The 27,989-nt window shown below is 41.1% G+C and overlaps 2 protein-coding genes across 2 annotated transcripts in view; both read left to right on the forward strand.

Moving 5' to 3' along the window:
• Nucleotides 1–1,317: 1,317 nt before the first annotated feature.
• LOC125899985 (C-X-C chemokine receptor type 4-like) lies at nucleotides 1,318–3,479 on the forward strand. Its single transcript, XM_049594698.1, has 2 exons — nucleotides 1,318–1,463; nucleotides 1,784–3,479. Exons 1-2 carry the CDS (start codon nucleotides 1,440–1,442, stop codon nucleotides 2,909–2,911), a joined length of 1,152 nt encoding a protein of 383 aa, XP_049450655.1. The 5' UTR covers nucleotides 1,318–1,439; the 3' UTR covers nucleotides 2,912–3,479.
• Nucleotides 3,480–7,028: 3,549 nt separating this feature from the next.
• Nucleotides 7,029–27,989, forward strand: part of dars1 (aspartyl-tRNA synthetase 1) — a 32,565-nt gene continuing 11,604 nt past the window's right edge. Inside the window, exons 1-9 of the mRNA XM_049594141.1 lie at nucleotides 7,029–7,175; nucleotides 10,240–10,342; nucleotides 12,576–12,605; nucleotides 12,979–13,036; nucleotides 14,774–14,866; nucleotides 16,604–16,706; nucleotides 22,750–22,852; nucleotides 23,404–23,484; nucleotides 27,231–27,290. Coding sequence (XP_049450098.1) covers nucleotides 7,153–7,175; nucleotides 10,240–10,342; nucleotides 12,576–12,605; nucleotides 12,979–13,036; nucleotides 14,774–14,866; nucleotides 16,604–16,706; nucleotides 22,750–22,852; nucleotides 23,404–23,484; nucleotides 27,231–27,290 — 654 coding nt within the window. The 5' untranslated portion in view covers nucleotides 7,029–7,152. The remainder of the gene's footprint in view (nucleotides 7,176–10,239; nucleotides 10,343–12,575; nucleotides 12,606–12,978; nucleotides 13,037–14,773; nucleotides 14,867–16,603; nucleotides 16,707–22,749; nucleotides 22,853–23,403; nucleotides 23,485–27,230; nucleotides 27,291–27,989) is intronic.

The following is a 27,989-nucleotide window of genomic DNA, read 5'->3' on the forward strand; positions in this document are numbered from 1 at the left end:
GTAACTAAATAGATTTTCTCAAGTACTCTAATCAAGTGCAGTTTTGAAGTACTTGTACTTAAGTATCTTCATCTTATGCTGCTTTAAATGTCAGCTAGGATAGGCTCCAGCCCCCCCCATCACCCCTAACAAGATAAGTGGTTATGGTAAATGAAGGTAAATGAATGAATTAATGAGTGTATACTTCTATAACACTACATTTGAGAGGGAAATATTATACTCCCCCCCCCCCCCCACTACATTTATTTGAAGTTACCTGTTACTTTGCAGATAAAGATTAATAATACAACCTACCAGTCCATACCCGCTGAGTACAACATACCATACCATGACTTAGTCATACCAAAAATTAGAAAAAAACAACAACATTCGGCCACAGTGGGAGCCACAGCGATCGGTTGCATTTTAACCATTTATAAGCATTTTTCTGTTGTTATAGCGCCACCCAGTTGCCAACTAGAGTTAAATTTCTCCAGTCACCTTGAGGCGTCCTGTTCTACATATCTACCAAGTTGCTGCCCAGCAGTATATGAAGTAGTTGAAATCATCTATATATCATCATCTATTTTAAGTATGTTTTGATGCTGATCCTTTTGTACTTTAACTTAATGAGATTTTGAATGCAGGACTTTTACGTGTAACAGAGTATCCAACACTGTATTATTATTTTTTATTCAGTTAAAGATCTGAATACATCGTCCACCACTGGTAATGTAGTATTAATAACAGTTACGATTTTGAACTTTGCAGCATGTTTTTCGACTGTAGTAACATGGCAAGACTCTTCAGTGCATAAGTTAATCATCATATTATCAATATGAATATTTCTTATTATAGTTATCAATTTCCTGTGTGATAGTGTATCTGTGATCCTGATGTGGTTGCTGACTCCAGTGGCATCTCTTTAACAGTTGTTGCAGTGTCATGTTGTTTGTCTATCAGGCCATTCTTCCCCAAATGTATCACAGGATTAGGACAGCTCTTGTTTGTCAAGATTTTGACTTCCTGTTGCATGTAATAAGTTGATACAGAGGAGAGCAAAAATCACCAGAAATCAGTTCTAGAGAAATTTAATCCATTTGTCCTTAAATAATTGTCACAGTGGCCCTTGTAGACCTAATATAATGACTCACTCTTAAACAAACAGACCTTTCCACGCTGTCCCTGAGACTTGGTTCAACTTTTCTTTTTTAGGTTGATGAAATAACAGACACGGGTTTTTTGGGGCAAAAAGTTTCACATACTGACGCCCACACCACAAGCAGAGTAGTTGGTTATATAGTGAACCCGTTTTTGGAGACGAGCGCGTGCTGCTCCTCCTCCTGTCGGGGGAGGAGTCAGGAGCACCGGTGGTATATAATGACTTGTTTCTTACAGGCAAACAAACTGATCACCCTGCTTCTCATGCGAGCCCACACTGGTCCTCCGAGCATTAGAGTATGGACAGATTGTTGAACATGACGGTGAGTTTCTTTACTGCTACTTTTTGAACATGTGGTAGATTAATCTGTTTTTGCTTGAGGCTGTTGAAAGACAATTAATGTTTGATGTGTTTAAGCATCACGTGTGCTAATGGTGGTGTTATTCATTGTACTTTTTTTAATTTTAAATGAACACTTTTATTGATGAAATGATATGGAGAAAAGTACAATTGAAACTTTTTAGACAATTGCAACTTTAGATACAAGTTAAAAGATGTTTTTAAGAGAAATTGGGTTTTGTAATGTGAACGACTGACCAGATCTCAACTTACGTCTAACTTTACCATTTCTTTTTCTTGCAGTTGAACTATTCATATGACTTTGATGACAACAATACTGACAACATGTCAGAGGAGTCTGTAGACTACATCATGGACTATGAGGAGCCATGTAGCACAGCGCTCAGCAGCGAATTCAACAAGATTTTCCTGCCAGCAGTTTTCGGAATAATTTGTATTCTGGGAGTCTCTGGCAATGGATTAGTTGTTTTTGTCATGGGCTTCCAGAAAAAGGTTAAGACGATGACAGACAAGTACCGGCTCCATCTCTCTGTGGCTGATCTCCTCTTCGTCATCACGCTGCCCTTCTGGGCCGTGGATGCAGCCAGCAACTGGTACTTTGGAGGTTTCCTCTGCAAGTTTGTGCACATGATCTACACATTGAACCTGTACAGCAGCGTACTGATCCTGGCCTTCATCAGTCTGGACAGATATTTGGCGGTTGTGCATGCCACCAACAGCCAAGCCACAAGGAAGCTGCTTGCGAACAGAGTGATCTATGTGGGTGTGTGGCTGCCTGCAGCTGTGCTCACTGTACCTGACCTGGTGTTTGCCACGACGCTGGACACAGGGTCTTTCTCAAACTTTCTCATCTTCGACGAGACCATGGAGACTGCAGACTCCCGGATCAGCTGCCAGCGCATCTATCCACAAGAAACCAGTCAAAATTGGATAGTTGCCTTCAACTTCCAGCACATCCTGGTGGGCTTCATACTGCCCGGTCTGGTCATCCTCATCTGCTACTGCATCATCATCGCCAAGCTGTCACGAGGTGCCAAGGGCCAGACTCTGAAGAAGAAAGCGCTGAAGACCACGGTCATCCTCATTGTTTGTTTTTTCACCTGCTGGCTGCCCTACTGTGTTGGCATCTTCTTGAACAACCTGATAATTCTGAAAGTGATCTCTCCCTCTTGTGAACTTGAGCAAGCGCTGTCCAAGTGGATTTCAATCACAGAGGCGCTGGCCTTTTTTCACTGCTGCCTGAACCCCATCCTCTATGCTTTCCTGGGAGTTAAATTCAAGAAATCGGCCAGGAGTGCACTGACAGCCAGCAGCAGATCAAGTCAGAAAGTGACTCTCATGACAAAAAAGCGAGGGCCAATTTCATCTGTGTCAACAGAGTCCGAGTCCTCAAGTGTTTTGTCAAGTTAACAAACAGTCAAACTCTGAGTCTGTGACTTGATAATCTCAGGAGAGGAAGAAAAACTAAGCTTCAGTTTCAAAGAACTTACTACATTTTGTACAGATGTAAAAAGAAAGAGTTTTTATACTTTTTGATTTGTTTGCCTTGTTAACTGCGATTGTGAGTCTTGTGTTTTTATCGCAATTTGTGCAAGTTTTATGTCCCTCAAAGCAGATTGTGTCCTCAGGCAGTGCCTCATTTCCACTCGTTCAGCTTTACAATCAAGATTCATTTTCTGTGTTTTCATCTTTACAATCTGTGCTGCTGTATTAAAGCTCAGGCATACGGTGCCCTATTCTGTTTTTAGGGATAGTAGCTGCTCTTGGAAACCTGTATATAGTTTGTAGCATTTGTGTGTTCGCACTTAAGTTGTGTGACTGTCTGAAAGCTATTATTTATTGCCGTCGTTCACACTGGAAGTTTTGTAAAAGAGAGAGAATGCATGCTGCTTTTTTTTTTTATTATTATTATTTTTTTTTAACCATTTTATATTTGTTTTTTTATGGAAAAATAAAAAATTCAGTGCTTCTAATACAACTGTGTGGTGTGCATTTTCAGATAAAACCAGCTCCTCCTTCCCTCAGGGGGTGGGGGTGGAGGATGAGGTGTGTGTGTTGGAAGGGTGGGGTGGAGGAAGGGGGGGGGGGGGGGTCCTAACACAAATGTCTCCACCTGATCTGCCTAGAAAGCAGAAGGACGACTGAGCAGGCAGGCCCTGTAATTGCAGGAACATCTGTGCACTTTTACATCTTAAGCAGCCATGACACAAAAGCTAAAATCTTTGGTTATAATTAGCACCCATATGGCTCCTTAACAAAGAAAATAGCATGTTAAGTTCTCCTTTGACTCATTTTCTTTCTTTTCAGTTTGCAAGATATACTGCCTCCATTATGTTTGGCTTGTAAACAAGTGTTATCCTCATTCACTGCACAGAGTGGGTCAGTGGGTCAACTTAGCTATCTCCCCGCTCACAAAACAAAAAATAATAGCATTCAGGACACTGGTTGTATATGCTGACAATGCATATAGGCAGGCATAGTCTTTGTTGAGCACTCGTGCAATATATCATCAGCAATAAAGCTGCATTCTCAAGTGACAAGATCCAACATAAAATGACACGTTTCGCGCACACACATTGACATCAGTCTCACTGAAGGCTCCTCTGTTCTCAGTACATAGTAAGGATTTAATCTGGGTTGACTGGTGACAGGGTGATGTTCAAGTTGGAGACCAAAGGAAGCTGGCAACAATAGATCCTGAGGAGAATGAAGTCTTCAAATGGCCGCTGTGCAATGCAATGCTGGTATCCATTCAAGACTCCAACGGAGCAACATTTCCATTTCTTTAAGTGTAAAAGAAGGTGTGAAGTGCCCCCTTCAAGCCACAAGGTTAATGGATAATTTGTGGCTCTGGTCTCTCACAATGACACAGGATGAAACAAAAGGTGCTTTTTTTCAGTTGGAAATGTTCCCAGATGATTCGGAATTAGCATACGAGCTGCGTTGCCTCAGTCTGTGCAGAGACAGATATGTGATTAACCCTTCCAAGTGTTGAGATGAATCTGTCTTCATCTGCTTCTCCTTTTACTGTCACCCAGAAATGTTGTGAGAGACTTTAGGATCAGATCAACCACCATATATGCAGAACTGTACTTCATGTACACACATCAGATATCCGAAGTACATGTTTTTAAATAAAAGTGCACAGATATAAAATATAATCAAAAAATCTTTACTGTTGCAAACTTCTGTCCAGCAAAAGACTTTAAAAGAGATTAAACCATAAGCATGATTTGAACAGAGGCTATCTAGCTGGTCAAGACAACAAGATGAATGTGGTTTTACATTACTAACAGTTCGCCATATTTTTTTTTCATGAATTTTACTGATTATTCGGCTCCCATTGATGTACAACATGCCATTTTCTAAATACTTAACCGTTATCACCATAACAAACTATAATGCTTTTATCTTTATCATCCAAAGTGTCCACTTCAGTGCACAAACAGTACTCAGAGCCCATTTGGGAATAAACCCTTGGGTGCAATGAGGTGTCCTTTCATTCATAATTAAAGCTTTTGCTCGCTGTGTGTGATGAGAAAATATTCACGGTTCAGTAACATACACATCTAAATCCTTATACTGCCTCTTCAGTTCTATCAGCTTAAATGTATGTTTATTTTACATAGACCAGGCTCTTCTGACATGATAATATTCTCATGATACTGTAGCCATCGCCTCCTGCAAAACATCAATATCACCTTCCTGTGCAATATTGCAAAAGTCCAACCTTTCTGACGTCTTATATATTATTCAAAACAAACTCATATGTGTATGTTGAAGTAGTGAGGAGTTTCTTGTTTGCATTATGGGTTAAAGGGCAAAGCTGTTGAAATGGACAGGAAATGTAGTCTTCTGGTGATTCATTACCAGTGTGCATCAAGTTCCTAACTGCAACTTGAGACCATGGTCCAGAATGTGCAGCGCCTCATTCAGGTTTTGCTGTTGAGATGTACTGAATTTATGAGAAGCAGTAAGTGCAGAGATTATTTAAAAGGGCGAATACAAACTGAGCATGAAAGGAACACAAATACCACAGGTTCCTTTTGGGCAGTGACATGCTCCACTAATGGTTACATTGTTTTGGTTGGAAAGTGAGCAGCAGGAAGGCTGTTTCCTGCACCGGGAGCTCCTGTGGCCAACAGCCTGAGAAAAGCTTTGATGACCCCCCACTGTATTCAAACCACAGTCACTAGCTGTGCTTGGCCGTTCCTGCAAAGGTCAATGGATACCTGGATGCACTGAGTGCACTCGACCGAGGGCGTGAAAGTAATTTCACAGAGGGTGTCAGTTTTAGTGTTCATGTGGATATGTTAAAACTAAGACATGGCCACACATGCTGGTGTTTGTGTGCATGTTTTTTTTTTTCTTGTATACATCCAATGACAAAATAGTGTAACTAGTATGTAATTATAAGGTTCTTCAGCATTAGGGCACCTTCTTAACCAAATACTTTAGACCACAGACTACAATTTGCACAGGGTAGTTGGGTGCTAATATTCCTCCCTATTATTTTTTGGCATCTGAAACAGAAACACCCAAACAATGCTGTACCTTGATAAACAATATACTCAGCTGTGTATGGAGGATATACGCAGGCACAGGGGGTACTCCCATCTCTTTTTCTGGCTGTTTTCAGCACACCCGTCTATCAGCCAAAAAGCTGGAATATATCGGAGAATATACCCACTTTTCCCTTTGTTACCTATAGGTAACCTGTGGCTCCGGAGCCACATGTGGCTGTTACGCCCCTCTCCAGTGGCTCCCTGTGGCCTTGACAAAAAATGATGTGAAAATGAACAACATTTTGATTAAAATAAAATGAAGTGGAATAAAATAAAATAAAAATAATAATGATAATAATAATGTAGTTCAGATGTCTTTTTCTCATTTTGCCAAACCTCTGCAGCACTGGCCAGTCTTGAGTCTCCCTATGGATTCCAAATCCACAAAAGGAAAAGTCTAAGAGGAAAATAAAAATGATAAAAGTGCATGGACAAATTTGTTGTCTTCCACTGCCATAACTGCAAAGTTTAAGTACCAAATAATCATAAATAGCCCACAGCAGAGTAGTAAAGGTTAATAGTAAAGGTTGCTGACCCCTGACCTAATAAAACACCCTCCTCATCAACAACCACTACATACTGCCATAGGTTGCATTTAGTCCACACCATTTATTTCCCTTTATTGCAGTTTTACACGATTATCAATTCATATTCAATCTGGTCCTTTTTTAAAGAAATGTCCATTTTCTAATGTTATTTGAAAATGTCCCTCACTTCCAATCAAATTAGCCTGCTTATTTCCAGAATTTATTTTCAAGTTGATTACAAATGCGGCTTTTTGGCATAATATGATCTGATTATATATATATAAAAAAGATAAATTTAACCCTTTTCTGAAGCCATTCAGGTTTTTCTCCATTATTTTGTCTATTTTGTCGCGCGGAGGAATAACAATATAAGTCAGCCGGAACTACCCGTCAGACACTCGTTTCTTGCCGGAACCCTCAGCATCCGCCATTTGGTGCTCTGCTGAAACAAGTCCTTCCTTCCTGTGCACGTCCATGCTGTGAACAGCTGATGTGGTGCTTCTCTGTGACAGACAGCCGTGAAACATTTCGTCCTCATTCTTCAAGAACATAACCCGACATGACTAAAGAGGAAGCTCAGGGGTAAGAATGAAGTGAAAGTTGTGTTGTACGTCTCACAGCAGCTCCAGCACTCTGCGCTTTAACTAGCTTATGCTGACATTAACGTCGGTACAGTTAGCATCTAGCTAGCATTACCTACATAAGCAGCAGATTGCATCATCTGACAGTTCAAGTAGATGCATCTCAAAAGCTTACCTGTATGAACAGAAAGTTTAAATAGCAACAATATAAACACAAGATGAACCTGCGTGCTGGCTGGTGTGTGTGTGCAGTCTCGGTTTTATGTGCTTCATCACCATATTACATTAAAGACATCTTGAATCACATTCATCCACATTAGGTCGTGTTCAGCAGGCACATCCCCCTGCTGTAAAGTTACACCTGTCAGTTTCGCCTCTGGGTATGGACCACGTCTTTTCCAGTGTTAAAATCGTAGCTACAGACAAGGAATGTTTGAGGTGTCAGTAAAGCAGTGTGCCTTAAATAACTTCAATTTATTGCAGAAAATACACTGAGTGATCGCAAAAAGTAAATCCTGGGTGATGCAAGTCAATGCAACACTATCCCTGCACTAAATACTACATTACTTAAAATGTTAAGATTTGGTTAATAACTACTACTACTTGTGTGATACCTCAATTTTATGGCACAAAACAGCATTATAACAAAAGTTATTTCTAAAGTTTTGTATACCTCACTTACAAATAGTAAGGAGAAGTATAGGATCTTGTAGCACCTTACAGTATAATACAGATCAGTGCGATAGTATTAAATAGTAGCTTCAATAATTACAGGTGATTTGAATCAAACCTTGTCAACAATCGGGTGGGACGCACCAGATTGGCTACGATACTGATATGATACTTTAGTCACGAGATGATACAATTTCAATTTTCACCGTGTTGAGATATGCTGAGTATTGTGATGACACATATTGCAATATCTTGATATTGATTTCTTTTTTTTTTAAGTGCAAATAATGTTCCCAAAGGAAAACTTTTTAACATCTTATTTATATAATAAGATAAAGTTTTCAGTTAGCTAATCATTTTTATTGTCGCACAGTGTTCTAGGGACACTGTTGATTTTATTATTTTATAGGCTACCAAAAGTTTCATTTGTATTTGGTACATTAATAATTTATACAGTAAAAAAAAGGATAGGTGGCACCGTGTGTAGCCATGCAAAAATATCACAATAACATATTGTCCTTCCCCCCACACCCTTAATCAATGACTTATTTGTTTCACAAATGTGAGATTGTAGGGCTGCTGCACTGGATTGCATTTCATCCTAAAGAACTTTAAATTGGAATTCTGTGTACTTTGGATGACTAAGCCTCAGACAAGGACTGATAGCAGAGATTTTTTTAATGTGCAACTGCTCTCTCCATTTATTGCCTTTTATGAATACACCTGTTTCCGTTATGATGTCTGTTATTCAGTAATGGCAGTTAACTGATTGTTGTGAGTTGCCAAATATCACTCGCCATTTATGTTTCACTTTGCAACATATATTCATTGGTCTGCAAGTACTTAAATTTGCAAGGTAAAGAATGGAGAACCACAAAATTTGTTTTCATACTGATTTGATAGCAGATTGCAGACAGCTGCTCCAGAGAGTCAGCCCATCTCACTTGCCTCAGGGTGAAAAAGATTGTTAATCCAGTTTAACAAATCCAACCAGTTGGTGGAGCACATAAAGACCAGCCCAAGTGCTTTAATAATCTATGTCCTAAATTCACCTTCAGTTCAGGTTTGTAATAGCACTGCTGTAACAAAGGGTAGCAATAGGCGACTTGTATGTGTTCCAAAAGAAATGTATCACCAAATTTAGTTACTTTCAGGTGTTACAAACAATTTTGTCTTCAACTTGTTGGAACAATGATAGTTTTAAATTTAGCCATAAGGGAAGTAAAAAACTTAGTGTGAAGTCCCCGCTCAGAAGAAAAGGATATCATGTTTTGTGATTTTTTTTTTTGTGTGTGTCTTGTTTAGGCTTTATTGCTATGTATAGTTGGTCTTTGGTCCTTGTTATTTCCTGTGTCTAAATAGGAACAGCTCCCATTTTGCTCACAGGCTTCCCTCAGGTCCAGACACCTGGTCATAAGGAAAACCAAACAGCACTCACCCATTCACCTGCAGTCTTAGCACACATTTATAACTCTGCAAGTCGCATTTGGAAAAGTGTAAAGTCCACACTGTTTATAATATTAAGTCTGTGACTACTTGGTTTATTGCAGCTTATTTTATTTTACAACCTTTTGTTCTTTGACCTGAAATATTGGCATATCACTTAGTCATTGGGCCACAGCTGCCGCTTTAATGGTGCCCTGATAAAAAACCAGCATGCATCACTTGAATGTTTTATTTCAGTTTGAAAGGCAGTGTTTTCATTTCACTAAATATGTGATTAAATATTATTATTAAAATCCACAAAAAATGTGACCTTGTGCTCTATTGTGTTTTACTACAGCCTGTTTATGACTGTTTTCGAAGGTTTGTATTAGTTTAAATAATTAGATTCATGTGCATTTCTGCTGTCCTACCCGCTGTATTGTGATCTGTTATATCTCGATAAGAGTGTATTTAGTCTACTGTTCTGTTGCAGCCACAAAACAAACTTTACTTTATAGGCTAATGTCACGCATTTATCAGCACTGACGCTGTTGTGCTGTGTTGCAAGGCAGTGACATTTAACAAATAAAGACACCTTTAGGTTCAGATAAGACTGAATGTTATCATAATTGGATAATCTGTATTCCTCACAAATTCTATACTAGATTAGAAAGTGCTGCTGAGACGACTGTCTCCTTAGAGCCTTATTGTTTATCTCGCTAATCTTACTTTCTGACAATTCTGCTTTTAGCCGTCCTCCAAACTCCCATCCCTAAATTCACACAGGCTACAGATGTTTTGTTTGAAACAACAATGGGGATGCAGGTAGCACAGACTTAAAAGCTGGAGGTGGTGATGGCTTTGAATGAATTTTCCCAGGCGGTCAACAACTTCCTCATGGGATACAGGAGGAATAGAAGGTGGAAGTTGACTTAAATGTTTATGTTGTGTACCTCTTCCTGTTTCAGAGCGGCGGAGGAGGAGCAGCAGGCTCAGTCAAAGAAAGGCCTGAAGAAACAGCAGAAGGAAGCGGAGAAAGCTGCAAAGAAGGCTGAGAAGCAGGCCAAGCTGGTCAGTGTTGTATTTTTTTGTTTTGTTTTTTCTGTTTTGTTGTTTCACATCCGTCGCCCCCTCTTACAGCTGGTAGGGCTGTGACGTGCAACTCTGCAGGGCATTGTGGGTCCGGGAGGGTCGGTTAGCTGCAGGGGGGGCAAGAGTATCCATTGTTTAAGTATTCCTGTCATTTTGGTTTGTTTATGTCCACCCAAACAAAGTGCTATTTTTTCTACATGGAGTGCATGACATATAAGCAGCTCTGAACATGCAACTGATAGACATGGACATGTACACAGTACCTGGGTGCGGGAGCTTTTCTGAGTGGAGTTTGCATGTTCTCCTCATGTCAGTGTGGGTTTTTTCCGGGTACTCCAGCTTCCACCAACAGTCCAAAGACGTGCAGGTTAATTGGTGACTCTAAATTGTCCGTAGGTGTGAATGTGAGTGTGAATGGTTGTCTGTCTCTATGTGTCAGCTGTGTGATAGTCTGGCGACCTGTCCAAGGTGTACCCTGCCTCTCGCCCAATGTCACCTGGGATAAGCTCCAACCCCCCCCCCCGCGACCCTGAAGAGGATAAGTGGTTAGAAAATGGATGGATGGATGGATGTACACAGTAAGGGCCACTGTCACAACAACATCGTATGAGCTTTATTAATCATTAATAATGTTAGTCAGATTCATCATGAATGTCCTTTGTCGATGCAGTGGTTCCAAACTACTTGCAGACAACAAAAAAAAAGTGCAGCATAATCACCACATCCGATGTCACAGTAATGGCCTACCGCTGCTTTCAAATTAAAGCACGGTTGGAAATTAGCATTGGCCACCAGCCAAATGCTGGTAAAATATGCAAGTGGCAGTTAGATTTGCTTTGCTCACCAGCCAAAAAAACAATGGTCATCTATTCAGAACAGGGAACTGAAGCTGTTGTATCCATCCATTCTCTCCTCAAAGCCAGAACACAAGAGTTGCTGGTCTATAGCTGGCTGGATTTGTTAGTTTGTTTGGGTTATTTTATTTCGTGACTTTAGCGACTCTAAACTAGCCCTATAAACCATCAAAGTCATTCTGATACCAATCAGCGCAGCAAGTCCTGTTTTCTCTGAGGTAAAAGTACTGCATTTGTTAAAGATGTCTGGTGGCTTCTAAGAAAGCATAGATTCAGTCCCTGTAGGAGAGGGCTGTCTGACAGCAAGGTAAAGCCATGAAAATATTCTCAATGCAGTGTACACTATAAACTGAAATTGATTTTTTTTTTTTTTTTCTTTTTCGGCAAGCCTCTTTCCGGATGTGCAGCAGTCCGTTTCTAAATTTTTCCTTAGGCAGTCCCTGAAAGCAAATGCATCATCTAGCTTGACACTGACTTATCCAAGACTAATTAGACACCCTGTGCATCAGTGTGTCATGATTCAATGGGCGTTTATAGGTGAAAGCAAGAAAGTCTGCTGAATTTGTCCAGTCAGCATGTCTCATGGAAGAAGCAGGTGTTGTCACTGTTTAATACCTTGGCTATTGCTGCCTTTATCAGTGCAGCCTAGGAAGCACTGCCTAGGGGGAGACCTGAAAGCTGAGTTGAATGTTCATTGAGTGAATGTTAGCTTTGTTATTTGCCGCCGTGCACTTTTTGTGCTGACACTTGTCACTTTAGTGGCTCCGGTGTGGGTTGGTTGCTTCAAGGCCATAGCAGGTCTATATCCAGTTGATCATAAGCTGCAATATCATCCATCATGTGAGTGGATTATCATATCAAGGATGGGCGATTCCAATTCACTCCTCCGCCACCAGCCATTTCCATACACCAATATCAATTTGCATAGGAAATGGAATTGTAACTTTGCCAAGAGTCGATCTCATCGCACTGTGGGAGTCATTTGCCTAGGAGTCAGTGCAGAGATAAAAAATCTGTCCACTTATGCTGTTTCTATTACAAAGCAATATCTCCGCCTGCCATTACTCATTGTCTATGATGTGTTCGAGCAATGTGTAGAAGGGGCTGTGCATTCCAGGGATCTGAGGCTTGGCTCCAGGACTGAGCTATGATTTATTAATTTTATTCAAATCCCTGATAGCACAAGATGAAAACACAATTTACATGACTGCTGTAGCAAAACGGTTTAAGTTGCTCCATTTGAAGTCAAATGTTTTTGAACATTTTTAATGTTTTGAATTTAATAGATAGTCCTCTTGTTGTTGTTTCCCGGCTATTTGCAATGCCCTTTAAATCCCTGCTGCTTCTTTGTGTTTCAGGCTGCAGAACAGCAAGGCACCGAGGAAGATGTAAGTATCCCCCACGGACCACAGTACTCATCCTCTAAGACCAGTTCTCTGCCTTTCTGTCTGACTTTGATTATACCTTCGCTTCCACACCTTTGCAAGAGTTTGTATGTAAATACCTGCATGCTGGAATCTCTCTGTTTCCTGTTCAATAATTTTCCCCTTAGCTTGTGATAAGCCTCATTATCTGTTATGTTGGTCTGTTATCTCAGATGTGGCAGACAGACTGACGCTTATGAAATCAAGGTGGCAGAGCTGCCTTTGAGAACAATAGAGAGATGATGTGCGCACGCCAAAAGTGGTGTGATGTTTTATTTAGCTGTTTGATGAAACGGCTGATGTCGGCTGCTAAGATGACGAGCTTTTATTCTTTCAGGACTTCGCCAAGGACAGATATGGTGTGTCAGCCATGGTCCAGTCCCAACAAAAACTGGGTTAGTATGAAAGTTACATCCTTCGCTCATCAGTCACTCAAACACCCTTTCATTGTGCTTTTCAAGATTTTCAATGGAGCAAATGACGAAGGGTTGAATCCTTTGCTTGGCCTTGTTGTCACCACAAGGTTATTGACCATATAGACACATTTGTCTGTCACATACGGTGGTAAATTTGGTATTTTAGGTATCGCTTAATTAGATAGAATTAACATTTTGGCCTGCCCCTTTCTCAATTCATCACATTTGTCTGATCAGTCTCTTTAGATATTTTGTAGTGTATTTCATTATGTGCCATCTGTCCTTGTTCCCACAAACGTGTCAGCACAGCGAATGAAGGATGTGCATTTCAGAAAAATGTACTCATCCATTGTCACACACAAATTCATAGAATCTGATTACACGGTAAAGACAATAAACAGAGAGACTTCCTTTGGTTTAAACAGACGTCTGTTTTACTATCATTTCCAGGTACCAGTGTTGAGTGCATTCGGTTATTTTTTTCATATCTGTGTGCTGCGTTATTCTCAATTTCCTGTCAATCATTTGACACTTAGCAGAAATGGAAGTCTCTTATAAACTCATAGCTCTAAAAGCTTTTTTTATTTTTATGTGTGTTGGCTCTGACTTACCTAGGAAAGTCTTTCATTTAAAGATTTGCTTGACAGTGTATTTTGAAATGGTTTAATGTCTGAAAAAAGTTATTTATGCAATTGTAAACTAGACTGGGGTAACAAGGTCAATTCAAGATCACTTCTTCCTTCTTCTTGTCACAAGGACATTGCAAGTCATTCATATATCATCATACACATGTCAGCCCCAAGTTAGGGAAACTTAGGGTTAAATTGACACATTTCACCTCGACATCCCCTCTCGAGGTGAGGAAATTAACATGATGAAAAAAGACATGGTGTCCTGAAATGGAGAACTTGCAGCAACTGTCAAATTATGTTTTGATACAAGTCGACATTCTGATCCAGAACTTCTCAGATTACCTTAGTCTGGCTGTCAGAAGTTACAGATAACACGCTTACATCTGATAAACATCATGAAAAATGCTTCTGGTCCCTTCTCTCAACACGATTGCAGCGCTGATAATTGCAGCGGCTAATAGTGTATGTGATGGCTCCTGGATGAAAGAGGCAGGAGGCGGACCTGTCGAGGTCGTCCATCTGTCTGGATGCTCTTTCAGCTTCAGTGGCAGCAAACAAACTAGGGCCTCGCTCACCTGCATGCCAAGCTCAGCCATCGGGACAGGGTTGGAGGTGCGGGGGTGCGGAGGGTGAGGGCTTTCATGTGGGTTTGACGTAGAGTTTGCAGCCAAAAGGGCGGCTCTGTTACCTCTGGTGTAGCCTCGGTGTCTGCTTCTCCTGCTCGCTGATAATAAGGAGAAAGCATGCCTCTGAGTGACACAGGTGAAACTAGAGTCAATTTGTCATATAGCCCACAGAGAATGGGTGAGTTAGACAGCTTTTCAGCAGCCCTCCTAGTGTGTCTTATTTATTAGGCACGTCTGTAATTTGAGCAATTTATTGTGTGTATGTCTGCACACGCACATGCTTGCTTATTCACATTTCTTTCTGCCTTTGGGAGTGTGCAGAGGAGAGAAGGAGGGGGACTAGATTCTTTACACAGAGGGGGGGAATAGAGGCAGAAAAGTCCTTTGAAGTAATGAATTCTTTGTGTGTGTGTGTGTGTGTGTGTGTGTGTGTGTGTGTTTGTGTGTGTGTGAGCCAGACAGGGTGTTGGTGCGGATCCAAGACCTTACTCTTGAGAAAGCTGACCAGCTGATCTGGCTGCGTGCCCGAGTCCACACCAGCAGAGCCAAAGGTGAGCTCACCCCACCCCCCCCATCTTTGTTCACCTTTTTTTCCAGCTTAGAGTGAGTTTGTTTTGTGCAAAAGACACAAACAGCCCATATTAGATGACCCCTGTGCTAATCCTAGGTGTACTATAGTGAAATGTCTGAAGCTTTTGCCCTCAGGCCACTACGCCACGTCACCCCCTTGTTCTAAAGACCAAACGGCATCACCAGTTGTCTTTGACTTTCCTTTAGAGTTCCCATGACCTAGATGACTGATATTACTCTCTTCAGGCTGATCAACACAACAAAGTTCAGAAGCTATAAAAGAATCAGGCGACTTTTATTGCAAAAATACATAGCAAACTGTATCTTATAATTAGTCAGGCTCACTAAATGTAGGCTGTGTGTTATCATTGTCAAAATCCCCATCACTGTGTGAAACTAGACATTGCCAGACAAACATAGCCAGACCCGTCTATACACTTTGTTTTAGCGCTGTGCATGAAACAACAGTAAAAACCTCCAAGCTAGCAACCTACACACTTAAACACCTTTTAAAGTTTAATGTGGCATTTTCTTTGGGGGGAATTTAGCCATGTTTGTGTTGGGGCACCACCTCCCACATGCAAATGTTCCACCAAAACAACGTCCCTCCAGACACTGTTTTGCAAGGGCACTGTGGTTGCATCCTGGACTCAGCACCTTGTTGTTGGTTTAAAGAAGTACTAACACCCAAGAGAGTTTTTTTCCCCTACGTGCATAATTATGATGGGTTCATCCAGACCTTTCTCCAGCGATGGCACAGTACAACACAGGTCTAGCTATATAAACTAACTATTTGATAAGACTCCTCCCCCCATTTTCCACAATATATTCCTCTGTGGGATTGTACAGACACTCGCAGAGCAGTTTTTTTCCCCCATTCCTTCCACATTAAGCAGAGTTTGACAACCTCAGGGTGTTTTTGATATCATTGTCAGACGAGCATGTCGCTGCCAACTGGAAGCTCAGATAACCTCCATTTGTCGGGTTCCAGCTACTGGCAGCCATGGAGTTGCTCTAGTGGAATACAATGAACCCACTCAACCTTGCCAGGTTATTAAATCTCTGTATGAAACGCAGAGCCTTTTGGCTGCTTAGCTAAACGTGTGATTACAAATAAACTAAGGTCTCAATGATTTTCTTTTTGCCATTTCCTTTCAAGATAACTTCCAGAGTCAAGAGTCACTTCCCCTCCACTCATGTCTCCATTCTCTCTGCTCGCTGTAAGGATGTCCGTGTGAGCAGAATAACATCCTGATTTGGTCTGGGATGAGGTGCATCTGTTGGTGGGATTTTGGCATTGCTGTTACCCCCACCACCCTCCCCCTTCTCACAGACAACAGACATCAAAGTACCTGGGTGGTCTGACTGTCTACTGCCCCAAGTTTTTGTTGGCTAACTTGTTTACACTCTTCCTAGGTGTGTGTGTGTGTGTGTGTTTGTTAGGAAGGTAGTAATCACCCTTTCTCCACACAGTGCTCTTCAAAGAGAAGCTCCGTTTACAAATGTTTGACACTTTACCTGTAGATGACAAGGCAGATCCTTACAGCTGGGGGAAACCTTCTTCATCTGGAGTCACACGTAGACATTTGACTGAACGATGAAGGCACATTGCTTCAGAGAGAGCGCCTGAGCTTTTATTGTGACAAGCTTGTTAAGCTTGCATAATAGAGATCTTAACAGCCCGGCACTACTGAGTGTTGTTGTTGTTTTGTTTTCAGGGAAGCAATGCTTCTTGGTCCTGCGTCAACAGCAGTTCAACGTGCAGGCACTGGTCGCAGTGGGAGATCGTGCCAGCAAGCAGATGGTCAAGTTTGCCGCAAAGTGAGTACCGAGACTGCTCTTCCTGTCAGAGAGGGCACAAACAATGGTGGGAAAATCCGAGGTCCTAATCGTACACCGATCCATTTTCACACATTCTTAGCGAGGTGGAGGGTGGGGGAATCAATCATTTTTCACTTGACAACAAAAGCTGGCTGTTAACAGGGCGGGATTACAGCAGTGTTTTAATGGAGCTGTTCCTGTCGAGATGGCAGATACAGCAACTTGGATCAGAGGAGGAAGACAGTCTTAAGAGCCAAGCATCATTATTCATGTTAGCAGCCAAACTCCGGCCCATTACTGGTAGTCTATGAATGAACTCGTCTATCAGCGGATATGCACTTTATTAAAAGGGCTCAAGGGGAGGGGTTGATAATAATGCTGTGTTAGACTGACGTGATGAATTCTAAAACTGGACTTTAAAGAAATATTTCACCCACAAACTGACCATTTGTATGTCAGTAAGTCATGCAGTGTTACCTTGCATTTGTGAAGAAAACTTTGTTTTTCTCACATGCTGCCACGGAAAATGGCAAACTCTCACACAACTCGTGCAGTATAATCCAAGTCTCATTTATCCCATCGTATGCTCAGTACTTACAAACATGCATTTTTGTTAAAAACCATAGTATTGGAGTCTGGCTGAGAAGAGTGTGGATGAGTTTCACTTTTAGTTCAGTTTGAATAATGTGTGTGTGGGAAGTACTGAGCATACGACTGGATATATGAGACTTGGATTATACTGCACGAGTAGCGTGAGAGTTTGTGAACGGATGTTTTAATATAGATATGTTGTTAAACATATGTTCGCCGTTTTCCATGGAGGCGTGTGAGGAAAAAGTTTTCTCCATGAATTCAAGGCAACACTGCATGACTAATTAATACACAAATGGACATTTTGAGGATGAAACATTTCTTCAAATATAACATTTATGACATCATTCATGTATTGTGTTGAAACCATGCATTCATCAGATCTTTGGAAGCATCTGTTTTCCATTACTTCCACTGTTTGATGACTTCAGTATATTTGTATATGGGGTAAACAATAATTATCATGTCTTACCTTGATGGTACCTCCTCAGATATTGCTAAATTAGTCAAAGGGCAGCACCCACAAGTGTAATCTGCCAGACCAAAATGGCAGTTAAGACATTGGATAATGAAGAACTTAAGCAATGCAGAAATTGCAGCTGTATTTGAAACACGCAGCTATCAAAGCCTTACAGCCTCTCAAAAACAGAACAGACAGACAGAACAAGTGTCTGCGGTTTCATCCTCCCAGAGAATCTTACAAAAAGTCGAAAGAAGTCAGTGTGATTAAAACTGTTAACTAAGCAGCACATCACTGAGAAAGCAGTGTCAAACGTGGGATGTGTCAGGCTCCCTTATTGTTCTAGACAGTTTGACCTTAGTGCTGAGACCACTGTGGTTTGACCATAGGAAGAGTGTCTCTTCTCAGCTTCTCACTTCCCATGAAGGACTGAGCCGCAAAATAAGGATGTCTGCATGTCCTTAAAAGTCTTAAAATATCTACATGCAAATCTACTTCCGTACGGGGCTACACATATACTACTTAACTTTATGCTTACTTGCAATTTCCAAAACCAGTCTTATATTTGGTTAAAATTATCTTTAAAAGGCCTTAAAAAGTGTTTAAGTGAAGTGTGTGATAGCTGTAGACACCCTGAAAACAGCAGCTGCAAAACTGTCTGTATTACAGAATTTAAAAACGGGTATATTAGATAGCATTTACAACAAAATAAAAATAACTGTAATTCATGTAATACCTTGAGAAACATGGATATACATTCAGTAAAGCCAGATTAATTTCAAAACATGAAGAACTTAATAAAATAAGTAGCTGAGGAATGATGGAGTTTATGCACACACCTGCCTCAGTCATATGTAAACAAGTCGGTGCTACTAAATGTTTGATGAATACTGAAATATGCATAAATTACCATTTTTCACACATTCATTACTCTCATGTTTTGTAAATGAGACCCTTGGAGCCTCTTTGTGGTTTGTTGCAGTGTGTTGCGGTTTACAGGGAACTGAACCCAAGCACAAGAACATTTTTCTAACGAGGGCGAGGTCACCGCTGCACAGACCAGAGTTTTGACCTCTGCCGCCTGAACAGGCTGACCCCACTTTGTTAGAAGCGTCAGAATCCCCTGACCCCGCCGTAGTTCCCCACGGTCACTCAGCTGACCTGCTCCCAGCCGTCTTTGAGATTCAGCTTCTGTTACGCCGCAGTGCTTTGCAGCTTCAGCACTGGACACCAGTGACTTCAAACTGCATGTTGTTTAATGTTGTGGAAAAGTTTGCTGAATGCCACAGGATATTGTGTTAATGATATTGTACACACATGTTGGTATATTTTTGTAACGGTCGCATGATTTATTTTATGCCTAGCAGTTTCTCAATCTGGTTCTGCAATGTTGTGGTAGGACAGTTAGGTTGTTATGCAATACACTGCCACCTAACAACGGAGCGAGTGAAAGTGATGACATGGTTGCCGAGACAACATGGTCTTACAACAACACCCAAAAATAGCGTAGTCACGCCACAGCGTAACAGTTTATTAAGAGTGTTTCGGATCGCGCAGCTGGCATCGAAATGAGTGGTTTTAATATTTAAATCTTTAAGAACAGGTGGCATGATCAGTTGCTGTGGCTTTCTGGCCCACATGTGGTTTCACACACTTTGGTGCGATGATTGACAAGCCGAGTAAGACCCCGGATTACAAGTAAATCCTCCCATAATCATACGGGGGGCAGTGATGACATTGCTGGGGTAGTCTCCTTTCACATATTGTATGTCCAAGTCATCCTCTCACTCACACAATTTAATAAGGTGATCTTCACACTCTGCTACCTTTACTCTGCTCAAGTACCTCAGGAGTACCAAGTGTAAAGCACAAGGGAAGTGTGGCTGATATGGCTTTTAGAACTGGAATAACAGTAATCATGTCTGACTGTTGTGTACCGGGAAGTTTGTAGGTTTAATTCAATCCTGACTCACCTGATGCAGTCAGAGCTGATTCAGAGTCAGAGCAGAAGAATTGCTGATTTAGATGACATGTTATAATCTTAGCATGCCCAGTGGTGTGCTTATGTGTGTGTGTGAGACCTTCATTAGTCAGCAAGAGCAGTAGCCCTAACACTGTCTAAAATGCCAACTATATGTAGGGTTGCAGCATATACTGGTGTCAAGGTATACCATGGTATGACAATTTGTGGTTAAAAGTTGTTTTCAAAAGGAAACATTTCACGCAAACTTTCACTAAACAATGTTTCAAATTAAAATTATAGTAATAAAGCATTTCAACCAGAAGAAGCTGTCATTCCTTTAACCCTTTGAAACCTGAGTAAGTTGGTTTGATTTATTTATTTATTTATTTTTCAAAAACATGGGAAGAAGGCAATCGGCAACAAAAAGAAGAAATGACCCCCCAAAAATTTGCAAGAAATTAGTAAAAAAGAGAAAATTCAAAAATAGTTTTCTAATCTTTTATTTGTTTTTTGGGGGGAATTTCTCACCAGGTTTTTCCCCATGTTTCTGAAAGATTTGCTCAGGGTTCAAAGGTTTTAATACTTGCGAAAGGCACCTGAATGAAGCACAAGAAAAGTGATGTTGCTCCAGACTTCAGAGGGTTAAGGGTCATTGTACCTGATAATAATAATTGAATAATTGTGCAGTACCATCTACAGTTATACCGTGAAACCACAATATTTTCTGAGACTGTTGTCATACTGTAAAAATCTCATACCATTACAACCCTAGCTGTAACTAGACTAAAGGGTTAGTTCACTCTTATTGAAAATGTTCTCACTTACTTCTACTGAGATGTAGCGGTGGAGATTTTTCTGTTTTTTTGTGTGGAGATTTTTAGATATCTGTCACTGAGATTTCTTTGTTCCACTCCAACACAAAGGAGGTGAATACAATTTCAGAGCAGCAGTTTTGGATGTAGTGTCTCCCCCCAAACTGGACGTAACAGGACATTAAACAGTAGTAGGTGTCCTGCATCAGACTGAGAAACTGTAATGTTGTCCTACTGCAGTTTGTTTTAAAGAAGGCCTGTTTTTTCAGCAGTGGTTTCTTCTGAATCTTTAATCTTTGTCTGTCTTTTTATTCGCCTCAGCAATAAAGCGGTCAGAAGTCTTAGAGCATAATGAGAGTATAAGTGACATGTCAGGTTCTGAGGGTAACGTTTGGCACCGCTACTTGTTTGTGGGAGAGTGACAGGATCGATGTAAACATCCACTCTGTGTATGGTCTTTCACCTTTTGAAAATCGAAAGTCAGTCCAGTGAGCTCTCCTTGCCTATTACATTATTACCTCTGCCAGGGAGGTTATGTTTTCAGTTCGCCTTGTTTGTTTGTTCATCTGTCAGCAGGGTTGCAGAAAAACAGCTGACCTGATTTTACGAAAACTTGGTAAAAGGATGTAGCGTGGGCCAATGAAGGACCCATAAAATTTTGGTGCAGATCGGAATCACAGGGCAGAAACACGAGTTATTTTCACTTTTGTTAACTGCGAGATGGGGCATTGGCCTTGGCTGAGGTCTGCACTCTCCAAGTGCCCTTCTGGTTTGGTGATGCATTAGCAGCTGAAGTAATTGGCCATATGTGTCTTTCATGGTCAGAGTGCTGTTGTGTTCCTGGGACACTGATTCAGTATAAAAGCAGCCTCTCCCCCTCTTTTTCTCTCCAAGTCATATATTTTTCGTCTCCGTGTGATATTGTCAACTCTCAGTAACTCTCAGTTAATCAGTCTGTTTCCCTCAGTGTGCTCTGAACGCGTTGTCGCCAGCCTCTGGGCCATGCAGCGGAGGTTATTAATGTGGGGGATTTATTTATCTAACTGATCTACGACTAGAGGGGAAGGACTATGGCGGCAGCTGTCGTGGGGCTGAAGGGACAGCGGTACCCCAGTGTTCAGTCCCTCATTACTGCTTTTTAATGAGGAGGAGTGAAGGATTACAGCGGGTTTCCCATCTGGCCTTGCGCTGCATGACAGTCACTGTTGTTCTTCGTATCTTATGATGATGCTCTAGGTTTCAGTGAGAAGTCTGTATTGCAGCCTGAGATGCTGCATTATTTTGAGAAGCCAAAAAATTAGAAATCAGTTTCTCTTCACATGCTGTTGTTTACTTTATAAACTGTGATGGGGGAATTCTTACTGCTGTGGTCAGAATCAAACTGTTTTTGTAGTAGAGCTGGGTACTTCCCAGGAGCTGTGCAATGATGTAAGCTGCAACGCTTTTGCAACACCTTTTCTCAAAGCTCCACAATCCCCCTCCAACTTCTCTATTTATTTACTTCTCCTTTTTGATTGATTGGCTTTTGAACTGTGTGATCATGCACATTACTACGATACAGCCTATCATCTGCTGTGGAATTAGCTGGTGCTGATTTAATTCAATAGTGCGCACCCCATTTGATAGCGGGGTTAAGTTAGGGCATTTATACCGCTCAAAATCACAGTGTGATGCCACCAGATGCAGAAAATAAAATGGGCTTCTTTTTGAAAAAACAATATAGTGACAGGAACCATTTTAGGGTCCCAGAATTTGTTTTGAAGTTTGTAAAATTGTTGCATAATGGCATATTTTTTGAGCAATTCCATATCAGACTGCCAAATCTGTCTCAAATAAGATACGTGAAACATTTTTTTCCCTGTCGCAACCTGTTTATTTGAGCCTAACGTAAGTAGACACATGTTTGTGTTGAGCATAGAAAGGAGGATAGCGGTTTTATTATGAAAGCCACAAGCCTGTGGCATCTCAACATGCCCCTCTCCCTCCGGTTAGCTAATGTCACCCCACCACCCGGCTCAAAAGCACTCAACCCTATCCCACTACACCCCCCCCCCCCCCCGCACATCACACCATGAAAAATGAAAATGCTTGTCTGCATGCATCAGTCACACTTTAATGGAAATATTTTTCTCAGGCAGTTAGCCTCCCACACAGATGAGTTTGTTTTCTAAGTGCTATCCGTTGTTTACACTCCACCCTCCCAACTGTCTCCACCAGCATCACCAAGGAAAGCATAGTAGATGTGGAGGCGTCGGTGAGGAAAGTGGAGCAGAAGATCGAGAGCTGCTCCCAGCAGGACGTGGAGCTGCACATCGAGAGGGTGGGCATGCTATTCACTACAATCATCAAACACACACAGTTCTTAATACACAACACACTCTACGCTCAAACTGATCATTAGTTACTCCAAAACACCATGTGTGTTTATGTTGTAATTGCTACACTATACTAACTGCATTTAAGGTAGCGAATACATAAAACTTCAGTGATGGAGAACAAATTATTCTCCAATATAATGCAATCCAATGCAACACCACAAACTCTTTTGATACTGTCTCTAAAATAGGAAAACCCAACATAAATGTGATGCAAGATGTACAATACTGCAGGGCTCCGTGGATTGTATTAGATTCTACAGGGTTTTTTCTGTTTGTATTTGTTAGCAGCGTGGAAACTCACAACTTTCCCACACACAGTCCTTCACACATAGATGAGGTTTTAACAGATGAGGCTGTCAGTGTCTTTCACTTTGACTTGTTTTGTCTCTGCGTGGACTCCAGGTACTTTCCGTTGTCAGAACATCTTAATGGAAACGTTGGTGGTTTGTCGCCTTCTGAATTTTAATGCTCTTCGTTTCTTCTCCCCTCCCAGATTTTTGTCATCAGCCCGGCAGAGCCACGTCTCCCCCTGCAGTTGGAGGATGCCGTCAGGCCTGATGGAGAGGGGGAAGAGGTGAGGATGAGTGTACAGGTGGATGAGAGGGCATGGAAAGTGCATTTCACCTGATGCTATTTTCTCTGCTGTGCCTACTAATGTAAGTAATGTACGTACTAAGTATTGGCTGACAACCTTGATCTTATTCACTCTTATCAGTGGAGCAATACACCGCAGCTCGCACTGATTGAATGACATTAGGTAGGTGATTAATGTCCTTTTAAGGATCCATTATGTGTTTTGGTTTGGCTGGAAAAGAGAAAATCCAACCAGCAACAATCTAGAAGTTTTTGATTGGAATAGACTGTGGTACATTCTCAAGGTGAAACTTTTTTTCTGTCAGGTGAAAAGAATCAGCATGTAATGCCAATAAGACAGCTCAGTCTCAGTCAGACAGAAAAAAACATCTGTTACTCTGCTCCAGACTCTGCTTTAATTTAAAAAATTCTGACATCAGCCTCACCGTGCGAGACACAGGAACTGACTGTGTGAGAGCCCACTGTCTCACAATGTTCATGATTATCCATGACTATACGTGACAAAAACGTAATAGACAATTAAGCCTTAATGTATCTGTACACTTCATGTTACATTGTTGCATATCCATGTGCGACCTCACTTCGTCCTTCAGAGAGAAAAGGTGTCAGTCAGGACAATAGAGATTCCCGTTTTTGGCAGACTCAAAGATTGGGTAATTAAGCCTGGTTAAATTAAACAAGATCGAGAGCAGAATGGCTCGCGCTGATTAACATCACATTCAGTGAGTAATATCACCTTGTTTGACTCACCCCTTCTCCATGCAAACTGTGATTTCATCCCGCCGTGTTTATAAGAGCCAGCAGCCGAGGTTTAGGGAGCCTTCTGAATTCCAATTAAGGAGATTTGTGCATCAATGCCAGATCATTTAAGAGAATCGTGATGCATTCAAGAAGTCATTATATTTCCCACCCACTGTGTAGGTGGTCATAAATGGTCATTAAAGGGGATCTATTATGCTCATCTTCAGGTTGATACTTGTATATTGGGTTGCTACTGGAACATGTTTACATGCTTTAATGTTCAAAAACACCTGAATTCCCCTTCTGTGTGAAACACTCTTTTAGCACCTGTCTCTTTAAGCCCCCATTCCTTAAATATGCTCACTTCGATCTCATTGGTTAGCAGTTTTCAGTCTTTTGTATCTCTGCATATCTGCACCGTCATTGCAAGTGGGGAAAGACTGTAACAGAGTATAGCAGCACATTCTACTGTGAAAAATCAACGATAGAAGCCTCTAAACACAACTGTCTATGTTCCAGCAGGAATATGATCTGAAATCTGGGATAAAGTAACACATCGACAACCAGGATTATATGTTTCCCCGAGGTTAGCAAATGTAGCAGTGTATATAATGCAAACACTTGTGGTAGCATGCCTGGAGTAGATGGCCATATAAAGAGATCCATCACGAGCTGACGCCATCTTGTAGTCAAAGTAGAAAAAATCTTGTTCAGAATCGTCTGAAGCCTGAGGTTTTTGCTTAAGGGATTACATTCACATATGTCTGCCTCATTATTTGAAACTTTGGCCACATTTGATATGAACATCCAACACTGTAGCATTATATATGACAGAAAATAAGGAAAAGCATAATAGGTCCTCTTTAAACTTTGAGGCTGCTTTTTTTTTTTTTGGAGCGTGAATCACTGGCTTACCCGAGAGTCAGTTCGATTCAGGCGTGATTGGTTGGTGATTTGTATGGCTATTGATGTGTGCAAATACCGAAAAACTTCAATTAATAGCCCGGGCTATTGTTTGTGTAAATCCCTGAAATCAACAGGCTTATATTTAGGGCGGGCCTTTAATTCCTTTCACACCAAACTGTTGCTCAGCAAAGATCAGGAAATATGATCAGATTGTTCATTTAAACCTGTATGAAGACTGCTTGTTTAAAAATAAGGCTTCAGATAATATCAGTTATGAATACTTTTGATCTAGCTCCAACAGCACATCAGAGAGAGAATGAGTTACAGCACTCGAGGATTAGGCATACCGACACAACAACACTTTATCCTGTTAAAACAATACTCACAACTTGGATTAATTTTTACAAAAAACATGTTTAATTCTTTTGATCTGAGGCCCCTTACGGACTAGAGGAATACGAATAAGTTACAGGGTAATTGAGGTATGGACGCATAATCCGAGGTAGCCAACAACCCGGTTTTATACATTCAAAGAACTGATATAAAATTGAACTGCTTGGCAACCAGACCAGGTGTCTGATGGAGACAGGAGATTATTTGTCAAAATGTGCAGCCACCCCAAGCTAGTAAAAGGGACTGGGCTTCTAATTGACATTTTACAGCAGCTACTGCATTTGGCTCAGTGTGTTGTCAAAAAAGTTGAAAATATTAACTCTGGGCAGATTAGGAGAACCAATTGGAGTCTTCAAAGTTGCTGTTGGAAATGCTGCAACACTTTAACAGGTGGATTGATGCTTTAGTAGTGCTCCTGCAGTACTTGAATGTAGTTTTGTGAAGTTTACATACAGCAGATATTTTATCAAGCTGTCCCATCTGTCTCCGGGAAACAGAAATGTTGCTATAATTCCGACTTGTGGTCGGAGAAATATCAAAAATGTGTGGTGGCTGTCTTTGGCTGGCATGTTTGTTTGTGAAATGAAAATTGTGACCTTGAGAACCAAAATACCTGTTGGCAGAGACATTGAGCTGCATATCAGTGAAAACACATATTTTTCTGAAGAATCTTTCATAGCTCAATTCAAAGTTTTGTCGTGATTACCAATAATGTTGCAGCCACAGCTGTTGGATGCAAGCTTCCCTATTAAGAGATTAAAGCCGTCAGATCAACAACATTTGTAATGGATGCGGGTAAAAGTATTGCCACACCCTAATATTTGCTCTGATATCAAATTTTATATTATCATATTACTTTGTAAATGTATCATGAGGAAAACAATATATGGGTGTCACCATACCAGACACAGCTGAGAGCCAGCCCGGGTTTACCCAGTAAGCCGATCTGTGCAGCTGCAGCAGCATCCCAGGTGCTTTCTGCTGGGGATTCAACATGTCAGTCACACACTTACAGCAGCACCTGCCTTCCCAAGAGACGCGGGCCTTAACAGCCCTGTCTATCCGACTGTACGCCCATCTAACCTTTTGTCCCTCTGTGTGGGGCTGTTTGGAGCAGGATGTGGCTACACAGGCTATTAGCTCAAACCCCAGCGGGTCCTGAGGAAGCCTGACATCCATGACCCTGGAAGCAGAGGTTCCTCCCGTGATGAAACATTTATACTTTTATTTGTTTTTTGATTCTTTTGTATTTTATTGCTGTGTTGTCCCACATTGTAGATGTATTTTGCTGCGGTTGACCCCATAATAGTCACTACAAGGAAGAAAGTAACTGTATTTTTTACTTGTTGGTGTTAAAGCTGGGAGGAGTAGGAGCATGGTTGTTGTACAGTGTTTAAATCAGGGAAAATGGCATGTAGATTATTGTTTTTGCAGGCTGATAGTCTGCCAATAGCTGGTATGTGACCTAGGAATTTTCTACAGAAAATGACTTGTATCAGATGTTTCCTTGTAGTGCCCTCCTTGTGCGATTTGAAAAGCCTCTGAAACGCATTTACACATCACTGGCCACAAACACTCCTGTGAAAAGAGGAGAACAGAGCAGGAGCTGCTAGAACAGCTACATTGTTGAATATTTCATAGTCTGAGGATTTTTGGTGATGTGATAATGTTTTTGTTTGCCCTCAGGAAGGCAGAGCCACAGTCAACCAGGACACCAAGCTGGACAACAGAGTGATTGATCTCAGGGTAAGTTGCTACCAGAGCTGAGGAAAAAAACAAGTGGAAAAACACTGAATTTTGTGACACAGCCCGCAGAGTGTCTGCCTCGATGTATCTAATCTCGCAAGTGGCATGTTCACATTTGAGGCTTGAGTGGTTCAGGAGTGGTTGTCTGGTGAGATGAAAAAAGGTGTTGGTTTAGATATTTAAGGCAAAACCTGTTTAAGTTAGCCTTTTCAGACCTGGTTATTCACTGTTTCTGTTAAAATTGTAAGTTTGATTATTCCTATTTAAATATACAAATGCAATAGTTATAATAAAGTTCTTAAATTTCATCTAGTAATATAGGAAGCTTAAAAAATTAAAACAATTAGAGGAGAAATGTTAAGTTTTTTTTTTTTTTTTACAATAACAGGAAAGCAGACAACCTCATAAGCTTGTAAAGCAAAGCACTTCACCTTTAAAGTGAAAAAGACATGGCTGTGATTTTAGTGGGTTGATGCTATCAATCTCCTGCAGTGTGGGAGATGTGCTAAACCTATGCCAGCAGCAACAGAGACGGAGCCACAAAGCGTCTCATTGTTTTGATCTGTGCCTCCCACGTGTATGATGCAGCAGGCAGGAAGGCACTCACACCACAGCACAGAGCTGCGAAGCTCACGAGCCTCAAAACAACACCTGTTTCTGTAACACTGTGCACTTTGAGCTCATGGACACGGGTCTGTC

The sequence above is a fragment of the Epinephelus fuscoguttatus genome, linkage group LG13 (genome assembly GCF_011397635.1).
Source record: "Epinephelus fuscoguttatus linkage group LG13, E.fuscoguttatus.final_Chr_v1".
NCBI classification, from domain to species: Eukaryota; Metazoa; Chordata; class Actinopteri; order Perciformes; family Serranidae; genus Epinephelus; species Epinephelus fuscoguttatus.

Excerpts from the sequence above, each read along its gene's own strand:
- LOC125899985 (XM_049594698.1), top strand. The coding sequence starts at position 1,440 with ATGGACAGATTGTTGAACATGACG. Across the intron at positions 1,464-1,783 it reads ACAGATTGTTGAACATGACG|TTGAACTATTCATATGACTT; the intron begins GTGAGTTTCTTT and ends TTTTTCTTGCAG.